This window comes from Convolutriloba macropyga, chromosome 11, assembly GCF_964194025.1.
Source record: "Convolutriloba macropyga chromosome 11, txConMacr16.3, whole genome shotgun sequence".
Taxonomy (NCBI): Eukaryota; Metazoa; Xenacoelomorpha; order Acoela; family Convolutidae; genus Convolutriloba; species Convolutriloba macropyga.
The window spans coordinates 52467689-52486036 of NC_134478.1; the positions used below are offsets into that span (position 1 = coordinate 52467689).

Below are 18348 nucleotides of genomic sequence, written 5' to 3' on the forward strand. Positions count from 1 at the left end.
AAAACAAACTAACTACATAATACAAAACTACTATGATCATGCTAAATCTTGCATCTCGCCAACTATAATGAATAGTGTAAATCTTCATTGTCTGTATAATGTTAACCGAGGCTCACAGTTACAATAGAATGAGTTAAAAAAAATCAGCAGTCAAGAACACTAACTAATTATACGATTAAAAAAATCAAACAGCGTGTATGCCCCAATACTATGCTAACTGCCAGAATATTTTCGGGAATTCATTATAGAGATACTTAAATCGCACAGATTAGCATTTATCAACCCAAGAAACAAGGAAAATTTAGCCAAACAACACGGAAAACAATCTATTAATGCAATACGAATTCAAAAAAAAAACATTCGCGTTTTGAGTTTCCGCAAACGGCGGCGTATAAAATTCTTCGAAAAATTTAAAAATGACGCAAATAGCCAAAAATTACCTCGTCAAATTAACCTAATCAAATAGCTCGCTAAAAATAAATTTTCATTTGAACCCTTAAACTATCATTTTAGTATTATATAAACTTTGAATCACAAAATGAGGAGTTGTAATTAATATGCATGTTAATTAAATCAATAAACTATAGTTTAAGGCGCTTTAAATTATTTTATAATGCATTCTATTATGATTATCAACAAAAATAAATTATCCTGCTTTCAAGAGCTTGATGCGGACTCATCTCAACGTGTTTTTACATTAATCAATTAAAAAAATGTAAACGGCAACAAAAATTTGAGACGTAACGTGTCTTTACAGGTTACGTCATCACGTGATTGACTCCAATCGTGTCCTGTAAGAGTTGAAGAAATAAGCAATGATGACTGAACTGATGATGGCGAATGTGAACATCGGTCTTTGTCTCACAAAAGTGGAGATGAAGCCGAGCACTGACTGATATCGCATAAGAGACCACTCGTTGCCTCCGCTATTGGGTTTTGTTCTGGGCTTCGGAGCACTGAAATAGCCACATTGAATCGGTTTTAACGGCATTTTAAGATATTATATTATCTCAATCAGATCACCACCGCGCGACCAATGCAACTCTAAGTAGAGGGACAAAGAAACACACATCATGATGTCAAGTGAGTTGGCACCTCAAATTGACTGTCTTAACGCAGGTAACTTTTGAATTGCTTCAGCCAACTAAATTTTGGTTTTTATAATTTGTTTTAACACTAACAACTATCAAAAGTTTTAGCACTCGGAAGTTTCTACCTGAGATAGGCTACGAGTTTGATCAATACAATTGATATTGAATTGATGCTGGACGAGTTAAAAAGAATGCGAGATAAATATTGTAGAGGTGCAATCTTTATGATCACAGCCGTTTTTCTGTATCTCATTAGATTGGTATGAGGATAGTCAAGAGTTGATTCACCCACCTAATATCTTGAATGAGCTTAGCCCTTTTGGATATAGCCCCAGCAGGGTACTTGTCCATGAGGTCCAACGCCGAGTCAATCAACTTATCCCAAGGTACCGAGGGATCATTGATGGAGTCGCCGAGCATCTTGTGTATCATTGGCATCTCACACTCACAGTCCAACACTGCTTCTCTCATGTGCAGCACAAACTAGAATAACCATTATTAGGATAGTTTCAACGAAGACCATAAGCCACTACCGTCGGGTAAACTGCTCTCAAGCGACTGGCGAACGAAGACTTAGAGAGGCTAGCTTTAGCTTAAATTGGGGGTGAGGTGACTATGAGGGGAGGGGGGCTGTGAGCGCGGGTGGGATCAAGCGTACGGGGTTACTGATGGAACGACGTGAAAGAGATGGAGTGGGAGTGAAGTGGCGGGGGGGGGGGTTAAAGAACCGCCCTCGATATCATGAATTGATACCTCTTAAAACAAACCATTATAAACATAACCGACTAACGTCGGGCGAATTGCTATTAAACGAACGGAAAGCGGTTGGTTTCGTCAGTAGCTCACCACGGTTAGTGAGGCTAGCTTTAGCTTGATTCGACTCTGCAACTTTTAGTTTTCTAGCCTTGTTAGTAAATAAATCAAATGAAGAATTGATATTTTAAAAAATTTCAAAATATTGCAAAGTTTAAAAGAAAAGCCTCCAGATGTCGCAAAGAAAATGTTCAAAACTTTTTTGTTTCTTGGGTTATGTAAAGTAACTGATCTTGAAGACTTGAAAAGCTTCGTTGGCCATTAAAGATCGTTAAACTCAGAAAAGGTCAAAAATATTCAAAAATTTTGAAAACAATCGCAAATTTTAACAAAATCTTGCAAAAATTCAAGATGTTAAAAACTTCAGAAACCATTTCATTGCCTCAAAACACTATCCAGTATTACTATTTCAAGCTTTAAAGATCCATAAACTTGGAACATGATATTTTTCCAAAAATTTGAAATAATCTTTATCAAAAAATTGCTAAAGCTGGAGTCATTAAAATATTGATAATCATTCTATTAACTCTAGAAATTGTGTGACAGCTTATCATCAAACCTTGGAGGAGGTTCCTAGGACCTTGTTGCCGGAAAAAAGATGACACATTCAAAAGATTAAAAAAACTTGAAAAAGATTAAAAAATTGCAAATATTTTATAAAAATTGCTCATATTAAAATCTTCAAAAACAGTCGATTACATCTGGAAAACTTGATAAAAAAATTACAATTTTTGTCGGAAAAAAATAAAATTCGGGATGTTAAAATCTTGAAAAATAAACCATTACCTTTAGAAAGTTTACAGTAACCTATTGTCTAACCCTAGAGGAGGTTTTTTGGCATTTGAGGCTGGTGAAACCTAAAAACCGAAAAATTTTCAAAAAACTTGTAAAAATGCAAGTTTTATAAAAAAAAATTGTCAAAATTTCTCATATTAAAAAATTGAAAGCTATTCCATGGCACATAAAAGTTTATTAGTAACTTATTATCAAACCCCTAAGGTCGTTTTCTGGCAGGGTCAACGGGGGGGGGGGCGTATGGGGTGGGGGCAACAGGGGGGGGGGGGGGGCTGGGGCAATAGTGGGAGGGGGGCAAACAGTGGGGGAGTCTTAACCTCTAAGATCCGCCCTTCACACCATAAGTATAAGTCTCCAAAACAGTTTGAGCTGAAACAGCAATTAAACATAACCGAATAACTTCGGGCGAATTGCTGTCAAATGACCAGCGAGTGGTGGGGGTTAACGTTGGGAGGGGGTCTTTGGCTGCACGAATCCTTTAAAGCCTAAACGATGCGATGTGCAGTGCTGGGGATTGGGGGCAGATGTGGGGGATCAATTTCTAAGCGCCCTTCACACCATAAATATAAGTCTCCACAACAGTTTCTGTGAATCGAATAGATGGAGAATACTGAGCTGAAAGGCATTGAGAGAACTTAAAGCCTATTAACTTAAGTCTATTAAGTCAGAAGAAAAATCGGTCAAGCGAAAAATTGCATAAAAAAGCAACATGATTCATATAATTGCTACAAACTTCGTTTGAGAGCAATTAACAATGATTTCATAAGAAGTGCTAGAGAGGTCATTTTTGCCCAAACGTTTCTAATATAATTCCGCGTTAATGAGGGTAATAGATGATGACATTACGCCACATAACAGCAGCTGATGTGAGACATCAACAAAAGAGTTAAGTAAACACACACACAGAGAGAGAGAGATAGTGCGAGAGATAAAACGTGAACAAGAAAGAGAAAGAAAGAACCCCCAAACAACAGAGAGAAAATGCTAGGAAAATGATGAGATTTGACTGCAACTTTAGTTTTCTATTTGTTTGTAATTAAAATAATATAGAAAACAAAATATAGAAGTGCAGAATTTATTATAAAGTTTCCCGATTCCGCAGTGAAAATGTTCCCAACCCCTTTTTCTCTACGAAGTTTTGTCATGTATCCCATATGCAAGACTTAAAAAGTTTCGCTGGCCAGTAATAATCGTTAAACTCAGAAAATGAGAAAACACTTAAAAATTTTAAAACAAAAGCAAATTATAACAAAAACTTGCTAAAACTTTAGATATTAATATCTTCAGAGCCAATTTATTGTCTCCAGAGACTATCCAGTATCCCTATTTCAAGCCTTAAATATTTCCACTGGCTCCTAAAAGAAAAATTTATGAAAAAATTTACGAAATTTAAGAAAAGAAATAAAACACGAGTCATTTAAATATTCGTAACGATTCCAATAACTCCAAAAAATATACAGCAGACTATTATCAAACCTTAGATGAGGCCATTGAGTCCTTGCTGTCGAACAAAAAATTTAAGAATATTCAAGACTTAAAAATGATTTTTAAAAAACGCTTAAATTCGTGATATTAAAAACTTAAAACATTCCATTACATCCAGAAACTATACGGTAAAAAAAAATTAAAAAACTTGAAAAAAATGAGTTATATTTAAAAAATTGCTAACAATTGTGATATTAAGAAGTTAAAAACTACTCCATAGCCAATAAAAGTTTTCCGGTAAATTAATATCAAAACCTAAATGAGGTTTTCTGACCCCAAAAAACGTTAAAAATTGGGGGAAGAAGAAATTTTCTCAAAAAAATGCGTAGAATCGTGATGCTAAATTGCTGAAAAACACTAGAAACTAGGCAGTAATCTATTATCAAACCCTAGAGGTAACTTTACACCTAGGGCCGAAAAGCTCAAAAAATGACAAACATGTTCAAAAAAACTTGAAACGATTGTGAAAATTATGAATTTAGGTGTTTTGTTTGCAGTAAAAAAACAAATAGCTCTCAAAATTGTCATAAAAAGTACTTATGCCTGGCAAAAGACCTTATCCAACTTTGTCCAGCCTCAATTTTAGACTGGTTTAACAAAAAAAATTCGAAGACTGACGAAAAAACACGAAAAAAGGCGATATTTTGGGCTCAAAACTCCTAGAAATGACCTTTTAACCTTAAACTGTGACGTTCCCACGAGCTTCACCACACTAAGCACTTGGGGGACTACTAAACGCAGCTAAGCGCCTCTAATGAAACTAAATGCCCGCTGGGCGCTACCTGCTTATCCCGTTTTTAAATACCTCCACAGCTGCTTCGGTGAGCCATACACTAACAATCTGCTTATAGCTCTAAGAGCTGCTCAAAAGTTTGAAGCCCTAGCGCTTCAACAGTTAAATTACAATTTCCAATTAAGTAACTCAGCAATTTCAGCGCAGCTGATATAATCCAACTAACACAACCGACTAACGTCGGGCAAATTGCTCTTAAACGACCGGCGAGCGGTTGGCTTCGTCAGTAGCTCAGCACGGTTTAGTGAGGCTAGCTTTAGATTAATTGAAGGTGTGTAAGTGAGCGCAACGAGGGGGGAGGGTTGCACCGGGGGCGCTGATGGGGTGGTAAATGTGAGGGGTCAATCTATAAGAACCGCCTTCACACCATAAGTATAAGTTTTCAAAACAGATTCTGTGAATCGCATACTTGAAGACTAGCGAGCTGAAAGGCTGTAAGAGCACTTAAAGCCCACTGGGCGCTACCTGTTTATCCCATTTTTGAGGACGAAAAGTCCAATGGGTCAGACGAAAAATCGGTCAAGCGAAAAATCGCATAAAAAAGACCAACAGGACTAATATAATTGCTACAAACTTCGTTTGAGAGCAATCTATTAAATGTCAATTAAAGGTAGTTATCGACGGATTTCATTGTTGTCTTTCATATGACGTTGCTGTTTTTCTAAAACTATTCTAGTCATTTTAAGAAGTAATTGATTATACTGCCTATTAATCATACTAGTTGATCAATTAACTGCTCAAAATTATCATTTTGATATTATAGGAATGGAAAAGGGGTTCACAAAAGATCTAACGGGGAAACAGAAAGCAAACAAAACGGAATAATCATCTGCTTTGAGCAGATTCTCGATTCTATAAATTGAGCGAAAAAAAACAATTTTCATCGGTTTTTTCCACTATTGGAAATGAAAACAAAACCCTTCAATTTAATAAACCGATTCAACAATCTGCTCACAAATCCCTGTTACAAACAACAGCTCTTAAACTAACTAAATAAATATAGCCATCTTTTCATTTTTAAAAAACTAGCCATAATCAAATACAGGCAGCTATATTATATCGGCATTCTGCTATAATTTTCCTGTCAACTAACGCTCAATTTTGTGTAAAACTTCCGTAAATCCGTAGCATTCGATTACTTAGTGCCATCGTGTTATTAAGCGTCCACCCCATTTGTACACAGTTAATCGATACGTTCAATTGTTCACGTGATCAAAGGTCAAAATTGTGTGATTTGATGAAAAAGGGCAACAAACAAAGCTGCAAGATCAAACAAAAATAGTCAAATGTCAATCGCTAAAATGAACACAGTGTATGCGCTCGACAATTAATTCGCGCAAAGCCTTAAAGATGATGCGAACTTTAAAGTTTCCTCAAATATCAGAGCGACTTATCGGAGCCAGAACTTAACAAAACTTAAACATACAATACGGCAGTTAGTTTCCTAATAAGTTCTCGTGGGTTTCATGAAAAAGATAGAGTTTCCACATGTGTCGTCTGTGACCTAAATGCATTTTAATGAAGCATGTAACTTGTATTTTTATTAGAACAATTTTAAGATTACAGGGTGAAGTGATGAGAGAAAGGGAATTGTTGACTTTCACAGAAGAACCAATTAAAACGGTAACATTTTCATTACTCTTAGAAAACGTACTCCAAACAATAGTTAGCAAACGTGTACCCGGAGCTGTTTCCCTAAGACTAAAGAGGAAGTTAGTTTCCCTAACTACAGACAGATAAAAGTAAACAAAACCCTTCAATTTAATAAACCGATTCAACAATCTGCTCACAAATCCCTGTTACAAACAACAGCTCTTAAACTAACTAAATAAATATAGCCATCTTTTCATTTTTAAAAAACTAGCCATAATCAAATACAGGCAGCTATATTATATCGGCATTCTGCTATAATTTTCCTGTCAACTAACGCTCAATTTTGTGTAAAACTTCCGTAAATCCGTAGCATTCGATTACTTAGTGCCATCGTGTTATTAAGCGTCCACCCCATTTGTACACAGTTAATCGATACGTTCAATTGTTCACGTGATCAAAGGTCAAAATTGTGTGATTTGATGAAAAAGGGCAACAAACAAAGCTCCAAGATCAAACAAAAATAGTCAAATGTCAATCGCTAAAATGAACACAGTGTATGCGCTCGACAATTAATTCGCGCAAAGCCTTAAAGATGATGCGAACTTTAAAGTTTCCTCAAATATCAGAGCGACTTATCGGAGCCAGAACTTAACAAAACTTAAACATACAATACGGCAGTTAGTTTCCTAATAAGTTCTCGTGGGTTTCATGAAAAAGATAGAGTTTCCACATGTGTCGTCTGTGACCTAAATGCATTTTAATGAAGCATGTAACTTGTATTTTTATTAGAACAATTTTAAGATTACAGGGTGAAGTGATGAGAGAAAGGGAATTGTTGACTTTCACAGAAGAACCAATTAAAACGGTAACATTTTCATTACTCTTAGAAAACCTACTCCAAACAATAGTTAGCAAACGAGTACCCGGAGCTGTTTCCCTAAGACTAAAGAGGAAGTTAGTTTCCCTAACTACAGACCAGATTGGTAAAAGTAAACATCTCAATTTTTAAAATTTAATTTTTCTCAAATAACTCCGCAGATCCGGTACAGAATTGCAAAGTGAGAATTTTACCTCAATTGTAAGTAATAGCCCCACCTTATCTTAATAAATGTGAAAACATACTGCAAAATTGATTTACCTCGCAATTTTGTCAATTTAAGAGCCAGAGTTCGGGGCGCATAATTGTACGTGGTTTTCGCAGTCTTTGAATGCACAAATTATATCGAAAAATATGCATTCCGAGTCTGAGCTATTGGTTATTATTCAATAACACGGTAAAAAATCAAATTAAATTTAAGTCACTTTTCAAGTCACATATTTTCAGATACATTTACCATAAAATCAATTTTTCAGAGAACATGGACATATTTTTCCATCTGGATAGATTTTCCGAAACTACATGTTTGGAATCCAGAAAATTGCAAAATGTAAGACAAAAATTTGGTTCTATAATTCTGACAGCTATTAAACTCACAGCAGCTGAGAGGTAGACGGGAAGAAGAGGATCAGATGCCACAAAGAGGTCGAACAGTCTCAGGACCAAAGAGAGGTCATTGAGAGTGTGAGAGAACCACGTGATCACCCATGGGAGGGCAAAAATGGTGCCTAATTCAGCACTGAAACCAAAGCAGTGAAATCAGACATTTAAGTACAATTTAAATGATCTGGAAATTCTCTTCAGTTGAATCTATACAATTAAATCTTAGGAAATATTGATCTTTCATACAATCAAGACAACACAATCCATTAGGAAAACACCTAATACTATAGGCAATTTGTGCATAAGAAATTTAGAATTGTAAATGTGCTTTATGCACAACTAATTAAGCAGACGTCAGATAAAAAAGTTTGCTTAAAGAAAACAGGAGGGTTCTGTGATGTCTTTTTGCTCTATTATACATTTCAGATAATAATAATTGGAGTCAATATTGATAGTCCAAGATTAGACAGTGAGTCAGTAGACGTTGGAAGAATTCGACTAAAGACTCGAGCAAAAAATGATCCAAAAAAGCATTGGTTTCGAAAAGAGATCAAATTTAGGAATGGTGGTGGTCTCACCTCATAAGATGATCGAACAGCTTCTTGTCTTCCTCCTCAAACACTGCGTACATGTAGAACAATAGATCATTCGTTTCCTTCATAGTTTTAGTCATGAAAGTCCTAAAACAATTAAGCTGACATTGAGTCGCAGAGAATCAATTAGCGACGTACCATTTTTGAACCCGATTCAATTAAGACTTAATAAGCGAGATCCTAGATAAACACAATTTTAGCTGCAAAAAATTAGGATGCTTCTTAACTTCTTTCGGACTACATATTTAAAAAGATTGTTAAGCAAACCAATTTTTTTTAGCCTCAAAAAAATCTTTTTTATTTCCTTCGTACAAGAGAAAGCACACATGAGCAGCAGTAAAACATAAATTTCAGTTATTTCTGCAACAGTAAAATTTCGGTTATTTTTTGGTTCAAAACATTTAGGTTCAAGCTAGAAAATATTTAAAATACTCAAGTTAAAAAATACTTTGTGAAGTTAAATCCAAACAACTAACTTTAAGTGAGTTTGGACTAGTTGAATTGCAACTGAGAAAGTAGTCTCTTTTCCTAGCACCATCAAAAATGTCACCAAGACATCATGGAAACCCTGAAATACACCAGAAATTTAAAGACCTTCCAGCAAAGAAAATAATTGTATGTTTGAAAAGCAACGTATATGACAAATTAGTAGTTCCGATAACCTGGTTCAAAACCAGCTTTCGCTACTGCGATAAATTAAATTTTGGAACCATACGAAGCAAGTATTTTTCGAAAAAGGAAATTTTCATTAAAAAAATTGAGCGACAAAAATTCAATATCAATTTAATATGTATTACTTCTTGGAACAAAGTAGTGTTTCAGCAACAAAGGAGTGACCTGATAATAGTGAAGATCAGAATCTGTGTCCAGAATTTTTAGGATGACCTCAATCAAATCGTCCATGTACTTGTCCACCACTGAACCCTCACTTTGAATACCTGAAATTGAACAAAACAAACATTAATCCACCAGCGTCGGACAAATTGCTCTCAAATAACAGGCGGCGGAATTTCAGGAGCTATAGCCTAGAAAAGTTTTTGTTTATGGGTGCAAAAAATCCGGCTATGGGGATTCGACCCCCGACCTTGAAGCATTACAAATTCGGCTATCAGGCGCTTGCACTTTCCTATCTTACAATCAGTTTTTTAGCAAGAGATTTCATTTTGAATTAAGAGCAATTGAGATCACTCAAAAATGAAGAGAAGTGTGAAAATGTCACTTGAGAATTGAGAAAGTTCCAGAACAAAAGCGCAAAAACGGTCAAGCGAAAATTTTGCATAAAAAACTATCCCGAAGAAACTTCACAAACACATCTAACTGCAGCGGAAACCTTTACCGTTTCTCTTATTCATTTTTTAACTCAACAGGTCATTAAATTATTTGATAAAAACTTTCACAAGTCAAACATGCTCAAAGATTTGAGCATTTACATTATTGAAGCAAGCAAAGAAACAGTTACGACATCATTCAGAAACCATACAAAAAAAGTCCCGTATATTTAAAAAATAGGACATAAGTTTGACAGAGAAAACTCACAATGAAATCTTGATACCAAAAAATTTTGTATTAATAGAAAAATAACTGGTAACGTTAAAAAATGGCCAAAATTATTGGGACTGACAAATAATCATAGGACAAAGACTCAAAAAAAACTGACCGCCCTAACAATTGTTATGACAACTCATGAAAATAGTAAGAAAAAACCAAAGATCTCGTCGATTAACACTGCGACCCAAAAGACAGATCGGTAAAGCATAAGGCAAATATTCTCAAACTGAAAAGAACTAATCAAATAAAGAAAATTACAATTTCGGAAACAAGTATCAATAAAATTTTTGTTTTGGCTTCATGGCAAATTCCGACAGAAGATGCCTCTCTTGTTCGAGAAACAAGACAAAAAGACATTATTACAAAATGAAAGGTAACCAGACAAATAATCATAAGGAAACAGGATAAAAATCAAAGGCAAAAACTATTTTATTACCAAAATCCAGACAAATATTCGGGAAAAAAAGATCAGTCAAGGTAAGGCAAGCAAATTCTCAGCTCTCCATTATATTAAATTTGCAAGCAAAAAAACTTGAAAGCTTGAATCAATAAAAAAAATTTTGACAAAAAAGCATTGCCAATTTTGAAAAAAAAGCATTGCCAACTGTAGTACTTTACCTCGTAGTTTTTGGAAGTTAAAAATCAAAACAAAAAAAACAGAAAAACAAGGAGAGTTCATAATTTAAAATTCATGGCTTAACCGAACTACATAGCTATCCTCCTGCCTAAATTAAAAAGTGATAAAAGATATTCGAAACACTGACATAATTTGCACAAAAAAATGTCAACATATTGTTAACCTGGGCGTTGTGAGAAAAACTTTCACTGAATTTCAACGACTTAATGCCAAAAGTAAAATTCATTATTAATAACACCAAATAAAAATTCCCTACGGTGCACAGAAAGACTTGGTCTAGTAATTAGAACAAAAACAAACAAAAGTACTAATATAAATTATAAGAAAAACGAAAGTATTAAGAAAAACGCCAAAATCGCAGTAGTACTTAAACAATTTTACTAACACAAAACGTCATCTTAAAAAAAGCCATCGAATGTATAAATTGTGTAAGGAAAGTTTCGCTATACACTAATTTGTTTAGGCAAAGATCTTGAAAAAATCATAAAAATTGAGAAGAAAAATTGACATTAGGAAAAAAATCGCATAAGACCAACTGTGCTAAAATAATTCCAGCAAACTTCGTTTGAGAGCAATAAATCATTCCTTGAACTCTGTGTTTTTGCAAGCGAGCAACTGTTACTCAGGGAAGATTAAGTACAATGAGCTATTAATTAAATTGAGATTAATCGCAAATAAAACCAATACTGATGATCAGATTGTTCGTAAAATTGTAGACTTCTAGGTGAACACGTATTGAAGCGAAAAATATTATTTTTCGTCAAAATTCCGTTTTAAATCAACGTTTTAGTTTAGAAGCACTTGGGCACACAAAGACAATGAGGCTCTCTCTATATATAACAGAATAATTTTAAGCATAACTTGCTCACTTTTAGAGTTTTTCTGCAAAAAAATCATCTTATATTTGGAAATTTCAAATTTATCTTCAGTTATAAATAATAAGATGACCAATTGTTAATTGAATTTAAAAAACAACAAATTTTCCACTAATTTAGTTCAGTTTCATACTACTCAGCACAAAAAAGCCTATTTTCGCTTCAATTCATTTTGTTATAAGTATGCATTGAAACCTACTAAAAAAATGAAAACCAAGGGCAATTTAAACTTTTTTTTAAAAAAAGCGAGATATTTAGCAATTCAACAATTTTTTGTCAATTTTATGTCAGTTTCCAGTCAATTGTTCTGCTTCCCGCTTTCTCGAAGGTTTGACTAATTATCGAACAAACGAATAACATAGCCGGCAGATAGCCGGAAAATAGCCACGATAGACGCTTGTGGCTTTCCATGAATTGAAATAACTAAAGAAATAAGATAGACAGATAGACCATCAGCCCTTTAATAGACAACTACACTTTTTGGGTTAGATTCCGACAGTCAATTTTATGACAAATACGGTCTATAAGGAAAAAGCCCTAGAATAGCTTTTTCAAAATTGATATTCGAAATCAAAAACTCAAGACTAATACTCAAGCACCAGGGCACATTAATTTGGCACTACTTAATGCACAGTATTGAACTTTTACGAGTAAACGTTCATAAATTTTAAAATTCCATAAGTGAGTTCAGAAGTCATTTTTTTGAGTGAGGTAAGTCACGCAATCGATCTAAAAGCAGAAATGACGTCACGCACACAAATTTTATTTGCAAAGCAGTAGAAGTCACTGAAGTCATTGAATAGGTCAATTCCAAGAAATCAGGTCGTAAGAATCATCGATGGAGACGACGAATTAAAAAAAAACATAGCAGGACAAGTCCTGAAATACAATTCAAAGAATTGAATAAAAAACTTAGAAGTACTCTACCTAACCACCAGATCAATTGAACAATGCCAGCCAAAACAAAGAAAATCATCTCAAAAAATTGAGAACCAAACAAATCAAACTAAACAAAAATATAATCATTGCTAAAACTCTTGAAGCTTTTACCCAAAAGGCATTGATCCCTTTAAATATATCTACTTCAAAAACATGTTCAAAAATTTTTGGTTCTGAAATCGGTCCAGTATTTTATTGCATAACCTGAAAAAAAAATTATTGGCCCATGAAGATCGATTAACTCGAAAATGACAATTTTTTTAAAAAAATGAAATCAATTGCAAACTTCAATGAAATGCTGCCGAAAATCGTGATATTAAGATCTTCAGAATCGTTTCTGTGTCTCTAGAGGCTATCCAGTAACCCAATTCCAAGCCTTGAAAAATCATCGGCTCGAAGATCGATAGGCAATTTTTTAAAAATTTCAAATTTCTAAAAACGGAAATTCGTTCTGTGAAAACCATTCAATTGCCCCTATCAACTATTTAATAACATACTATCAAACCCTGAATGAGGCTACCTGGCTACTGCGGCAAGAAAAACTCAGAAAAAGAACAAATGTTTTGAAATTTAAAAAAAAAATTCAAACTTTCAAAAAGTTTCTAAAATTCGGAAGGGTAAATTGTTGAAAACAAATCCATTGAAACTAACAACCATGCGGTAACTTTTTATCAGACCGCGGAATATGTTTTCTGGCGCTTGAAAATGGACAAATATCAAAAATTTGACAAAAACTTTAAGAAACCTTACAAAAATGTTGAAAACCAATCCATTGTAACTAGAAACTATGCAGTGCCCTATTATCAAACCTCAAAGGAGATTAACTGGCCCCTAAAGCTGAAAAAACTCAAAAATAACAAAAATTTTCAAAAAAATTGAAAAAAATTGCAAAAATTAGTATCATTTTGCGTGTTTGTGTTTATAGTACCAAAACATATAGCTCATAAAATGGTCAAAACATGTAATTTAGTCTCGCCAAATGCCTTCATCAACTCTTAAAAACTTCAAACGAAGACTAATGAAACAAAAAAACTCAAAAAACATGAAAAATTGCACCATTTTGAGCCCAAAAACTCCTTAAAATGACCTTTTAACCTTAAAATTAAGGCCGCCCAAGCAACTGCACCACTCTAACCACTTGAAGGACTACTACAGCCCACTTTGGGCCTCTAATGAGACCTAATGCCCGCTGGGCTTTACCTGTTTATCTCGTTTTGAAAGATCAAAGTCATTGAAAAATGTGTGAACACATCTTGAAAAAAACACAGCGCCCCAATACAATTCAAATTCTTTGAATTGTAAAAAACCACGATGTCCCCAATAATAACCGCTATCGCTTCGCGGCTATTAACAAGTTTTTCGAGATGAAAGGTAGATACGCATCGTATTATTTACCAAAAAACTTTGACATTGAACCCACCTGAAATTTTCCGCCTCAAAAATTTAAGTTTTATGAATCTTAATAAAATTTGTCAATTCCAATAGTGCCATTTTTTATCTGCACTTAGTAAGCAACGGCACCTGGTGATAACTTTTAAAAAAATTTTGATACGTTTCAAAAGTTTGCGGATGGCATCGGGCGGAAGATTATTTGAGAGGGTACAGTAACGAGCTTAAGCGACAACAAAAAATGGCTTCGGTGGTTGTAAAGGTCGGTTTTCAGGCGAAAAATTCAAAACGAGAGATTACTTACTAGGAGGGAATCGTTTGAGAGCTCTGCTGACATCCACATATACTTGATAGTAGTCCTTGTGCTCCTCAATTTGAGTTTTACCTGAAAAGATAACAATAATTCCCTTTCAAAGAAAGTATCTCAAACTGGTCAGTATTTGGATCGTGCAATTTCACTCTCAGGCAACCATATAATCCATATTAATGTCACAATTTTTGATATGATTTCTTATTCTTGAGAGATGCATGCGTGCTATGAAAAAGCGCAAGCCAAACTGATCGCACACCTAGAATTTTAAAGAACATAGCTGGCCGATTGCCAGAAATAGCCGCAGTTGCTTCGTAGATCTGCAGTCCCAAAAAAAACAGTAAAGACAGACCAAAAAATTCTTCTTTTCATTGAAGGCTGATATGTTATATTTTGATTAAAAATCAGTATATATGTTTGCTGCCTCTATTAGCTGCTCTAAAATAACCTTCATATAGAGTCACACACCCATTTGACCTTATCTCTTTGAATTGAAGTAAATAAAAGTCAATTTCAAAGTGAGGAAGTCATTATTGAGAGTGAGGTAAGTCAAGTGTGACCGAAAATTCAATCAAGCGAATGAACAAAAAAAACTCGCTCCATGAAGAGCGAAAAATGACGTCACACACACACTTCAGTTGAAATTGCATGAACGAATGAACAAAAAGCACATTTGAAGTGGTTGTGACGTCATATGGTCGTAACAAAAATCGCGACGACAAAATAAAAAACATAGCAGGATTAAGTCCTGACGTACAATTCAAAGAATTTTCATTGACTAAACAAAAAACTAGACCTAGAAAGAACTATGAATGGATTGGGAAAACCCTTTAGAAAAAAATCCGATCCAAAAAATCGAAAAACAATAAAAACCAAAGTGAAATTGCCGCATGTGAACAAAAAACCACTAGCGAGACAGCGAATTTTTGTTCAAACACCGTTTTCTCACTCTACTTTAAAATTAGAGCGAAAAAATTTCACGCCGCAAAACAACTCGCTTTTTCGCTCCATTTCCTCTTTCGGCGTGACCAAAATCACTACTCCAATTTGACTTCAAAAATGATGAAAATGTGTGAAGATCTTAAAAACATAGCCGAAAGAATTCTGGAAACGACTCAAAGGAGAAAATTGCCCATACCTATGCCTTTACAACTAGAACAACTATTGTGAAAACTGAATCTCCACAAATGTCATAAAAAATTTAAGGAAGAATAGAAACAGCATTCAAAAAATTCAACAAAAAAAGAACTAGAAAAACAAGTTTTTTAATAGTACAAGGAAACATAAAGCCGACTAAAGTTCATTTGCAACTAGAGCAATGAAAATCTCACAAAACAATGGGCAAGTCATTATAGGCTAAGAAACTTGTCTAAGATCTGTTTTAAAAAAAATGCAAAAAAACTAAGAAAAATGGTTCAAAACTTCTCAATTTTTCTGTCGATTTTTTTTTGAAAAAAAACTAATTTATACCACGAAAACATTAGACAATTGGTACCTGAACATTCCTTAAGAAACATGCTTCTATTCAAATCCCACTTAAAGCATTAAAACAAAAAAACAGGCAAAAAATCATTAAATTTCGTTTGAAAACCAGTAAAACTGATCAAAAACCTCCAAATTAGCATTTAACGCAAGTTAACTGCTTGAAACCTTCAATTCCTATCAAAACGAGCCTAAAACTAATACAATATCATAATCAAACCTCAAAACGATCAAAAGTTGCAAAAAACTGCTTTCAAATGCCGCACGTGAACAAAAAAATTTCGCTCGCTTAGAGAAAATTTTTTCACACATCTTTTTTTCGCTCTCTCAAAAGATCGGTATGAACAAAAACCACTCTCTTTTCAATCCGCTCTTCACTTTTGTTCAGAACCAAAAGTACTCCAATTTTTTTCACGCGTTTCATTTCCCGCTTCAAAAACCACTCCAATAAAATTGATTAAAAAAAACACAGCTGGAAGAATTCCGGAAACGACTCGAAGTGGAAATCCACTAACATGCCATCCAACTACTCAACAGAAAAAAACGTGCCTCCAATAATTACCATAGAACTAAAAAGTAAAAAAATTAAATCTATTAAAATATGATAAAAAAATCTGATCAGATTCTGTCATAAATTGATACCCAATCTGCCACAATTACTTTATCAATACAACTATTAATTTCTAAAACCAAGTATGAGAATTTCTTAAAATGCTTGAAGCCAAATCATGAAAAAAATAAGTTTTACGAACAACTTTGACTAAAAAACTGGAAAAATTTATTATTATTACAAAAGCACATAAATCTAAACAAAATTTTTTTTAGCCAATAGGATACCCAGACGCTCGCAAAACAATAGGCACGTCATAATAGGTTGAGAAACTTAACTAAAGATCAGAAAAAACCGAAAAACTGCAAAAAAATTAAGCAAATTAATTCCAATTTTCGACATTTTTCGTCATATTTCTCTACAAAAAAAGCTTTATATCCACAAAACTGTAACCACGTGTTAACTGAAAATTGCTCAAGTAATAGGGATTTCTTCAATACCCATTTGAGGCAGTAAAACAAAACAATAGTTAACAAAATCGTAAAAATTGGCCCAAAAATCAGCAAAATACATGAAAAACATCCGAATTAGCATAAAATTCATATAAATTTTCAGAAACCTTCAAACCACTACCAAACCCAGCCCAAAGTCAAAAGCAAATCATAACTAAACCTCTTAACCAAAACAATTGAGAAAAAACTGCTTTAAAATGCCGCACGTGAACAAAAAATTTCGCTCGCTTACAGAATTTTTTTCACACTTCAATTTCTCGCTCTCTAGAGAACAGTGATATGAACAAAAACCACTCTCTTTTCGCTCCACTCTTCATTTTGTTCAGCAACAAAATCACTCCGAATTTTTTCACGTGTTTCATTTCCCGCTGCAAAATTCACTCCAATAAAATTGATTAAAAAAGAGACTTCTCCAATACTCCTCTTCGAGTCGTAAAAAGACAGCGCCCCAATACAATTCAAATTCTTTGAATTGTAAAAAACCACGAGAAGGCCAATAATAGCCCCAGCTATCGCTGTGCGGCTAATAAAAAAGATACTCTCTTCGCTTTATAGCTTCATATCAGTTGGATCTGAGAGCCTCTTAGGTACTCGTAATATTTATGTGGAGGACATTTGAGCACTTCATGGGAGAGGAAGTCTATAACATAAAGAGACGAAGCAACAAGAACGGAAACTCTCAAATTGCATCATTTTGAAGAAGTTGAAAAGCACCCACTTAATGGTTCGTAATTTTCCTTCATCTCATGACTCCCTATGTCGCCGGTAATCAAAAAAGGCCACAACTTTTCTCGAGTTTCGTTGTCAATCAACCCTCCGCAAGACCTGCAGCATTTCTGAGTACTTGTCCGCAGCACCGTTGCATCTTTTTGCTGCAACAAGGATTTTATTCGACTCTTTTTTGCTGCATATTTCTCATCCGATTCCTCGACATTGTTGCCGAAATCCCGACAATTTTTTGCCTCTAACGAATCTGGTATTGTCATTTTATTCACGCTTCCAATCTGCAGAACGAAAATTACGAAAACATAATTTAGCATGTCATCATTACCACGGTCTGAAATAATAAATTACAATAGCTTCCCGAGAAATTTGAGACAATTCTTAAAACTTGGCTTTCTAGTTTTAGCATATGAACAATCTAACGGTAATGAGAATGTACAAAAAATGCTCTATGAGCGAAAAAAGAAATAGTTTTAAAAATCCAACAAACTCAGTCGGAATAAAGGCTCTCTATTATGACATACTTAAACAATTAGTCGAAAGCAACTTGAATTGCAGAAATTCGTTTTTTTTCGTTCTCGGTATTCGAAAGCAAATTTTAACGACGTGAAATAGGCGGCGGGGGTATTCCAGGTGGTCGATTCGTTGAGCTCATTTCACCAAGACCTATAGTTTGTTTCTTAGATTATTTTTAAATCTCAAAGCGTTATCTAGTCAAAGCATCACATTAAAAACAGCTG

At 34.3% G+C, this 18348-nt stretch overlaps 1 protein-coding gene across 1 annotated transcript; it reads right to left on the reverse strand.

Annotated features, from left to right (window-relative positions):
- Positions 1-481: 481 nt before the first annotated feature.
- LOC142349890 (TBC1 domain family member 20-like) lies at positions 482-17970 on the reverse strand. Its single transcript, XM_075401727.1, has 8 exons — positions 17604-17970; positions 14336-14416; positions 9481-9581; positions 9120-9211; positions 8629-8730; positions 8045-8186; positions 1384-1574; positions 482-956 (listed from the first exon to the last, which is right to left on the reverse strand). Exons 1-8 carry the CDS (start codon positions 17923-17925, stop codon positions 767-769), a joined length of 1221 nt encoding a protein of 406 aa, XP_075257842.1. The 5' UTR covers positions 17926-17970; the 3' UTR covers positions 482-766.
- Between the last annotated feature and the right edge of the window lie 378 nt (positions 17971-18348).

Coding starts and splice junctions, on each gene's coding strand:
- LOC142349890 (XM_075401727.1), bottom strand. CDS start 17,925: ATGCTAAATTATGTTTTCGTAATTTTCGTTCTGCAGATTGGAAGCGTG. Junction 9,582..14,335: donor TCTCAAACGATTCCCTCCTA/GTAAGTAATCTC, acceptor GTTCAATTTCAG/GTATTCAAAGTGAGGGTTCA. Junction 1,575..8,044: donor CCGTCTACCTCTCAGCTGCT/GTGAGTTTAATA, acceptor TGGTTATTCTAG/TTTGTGCTGCACATGAGAGA.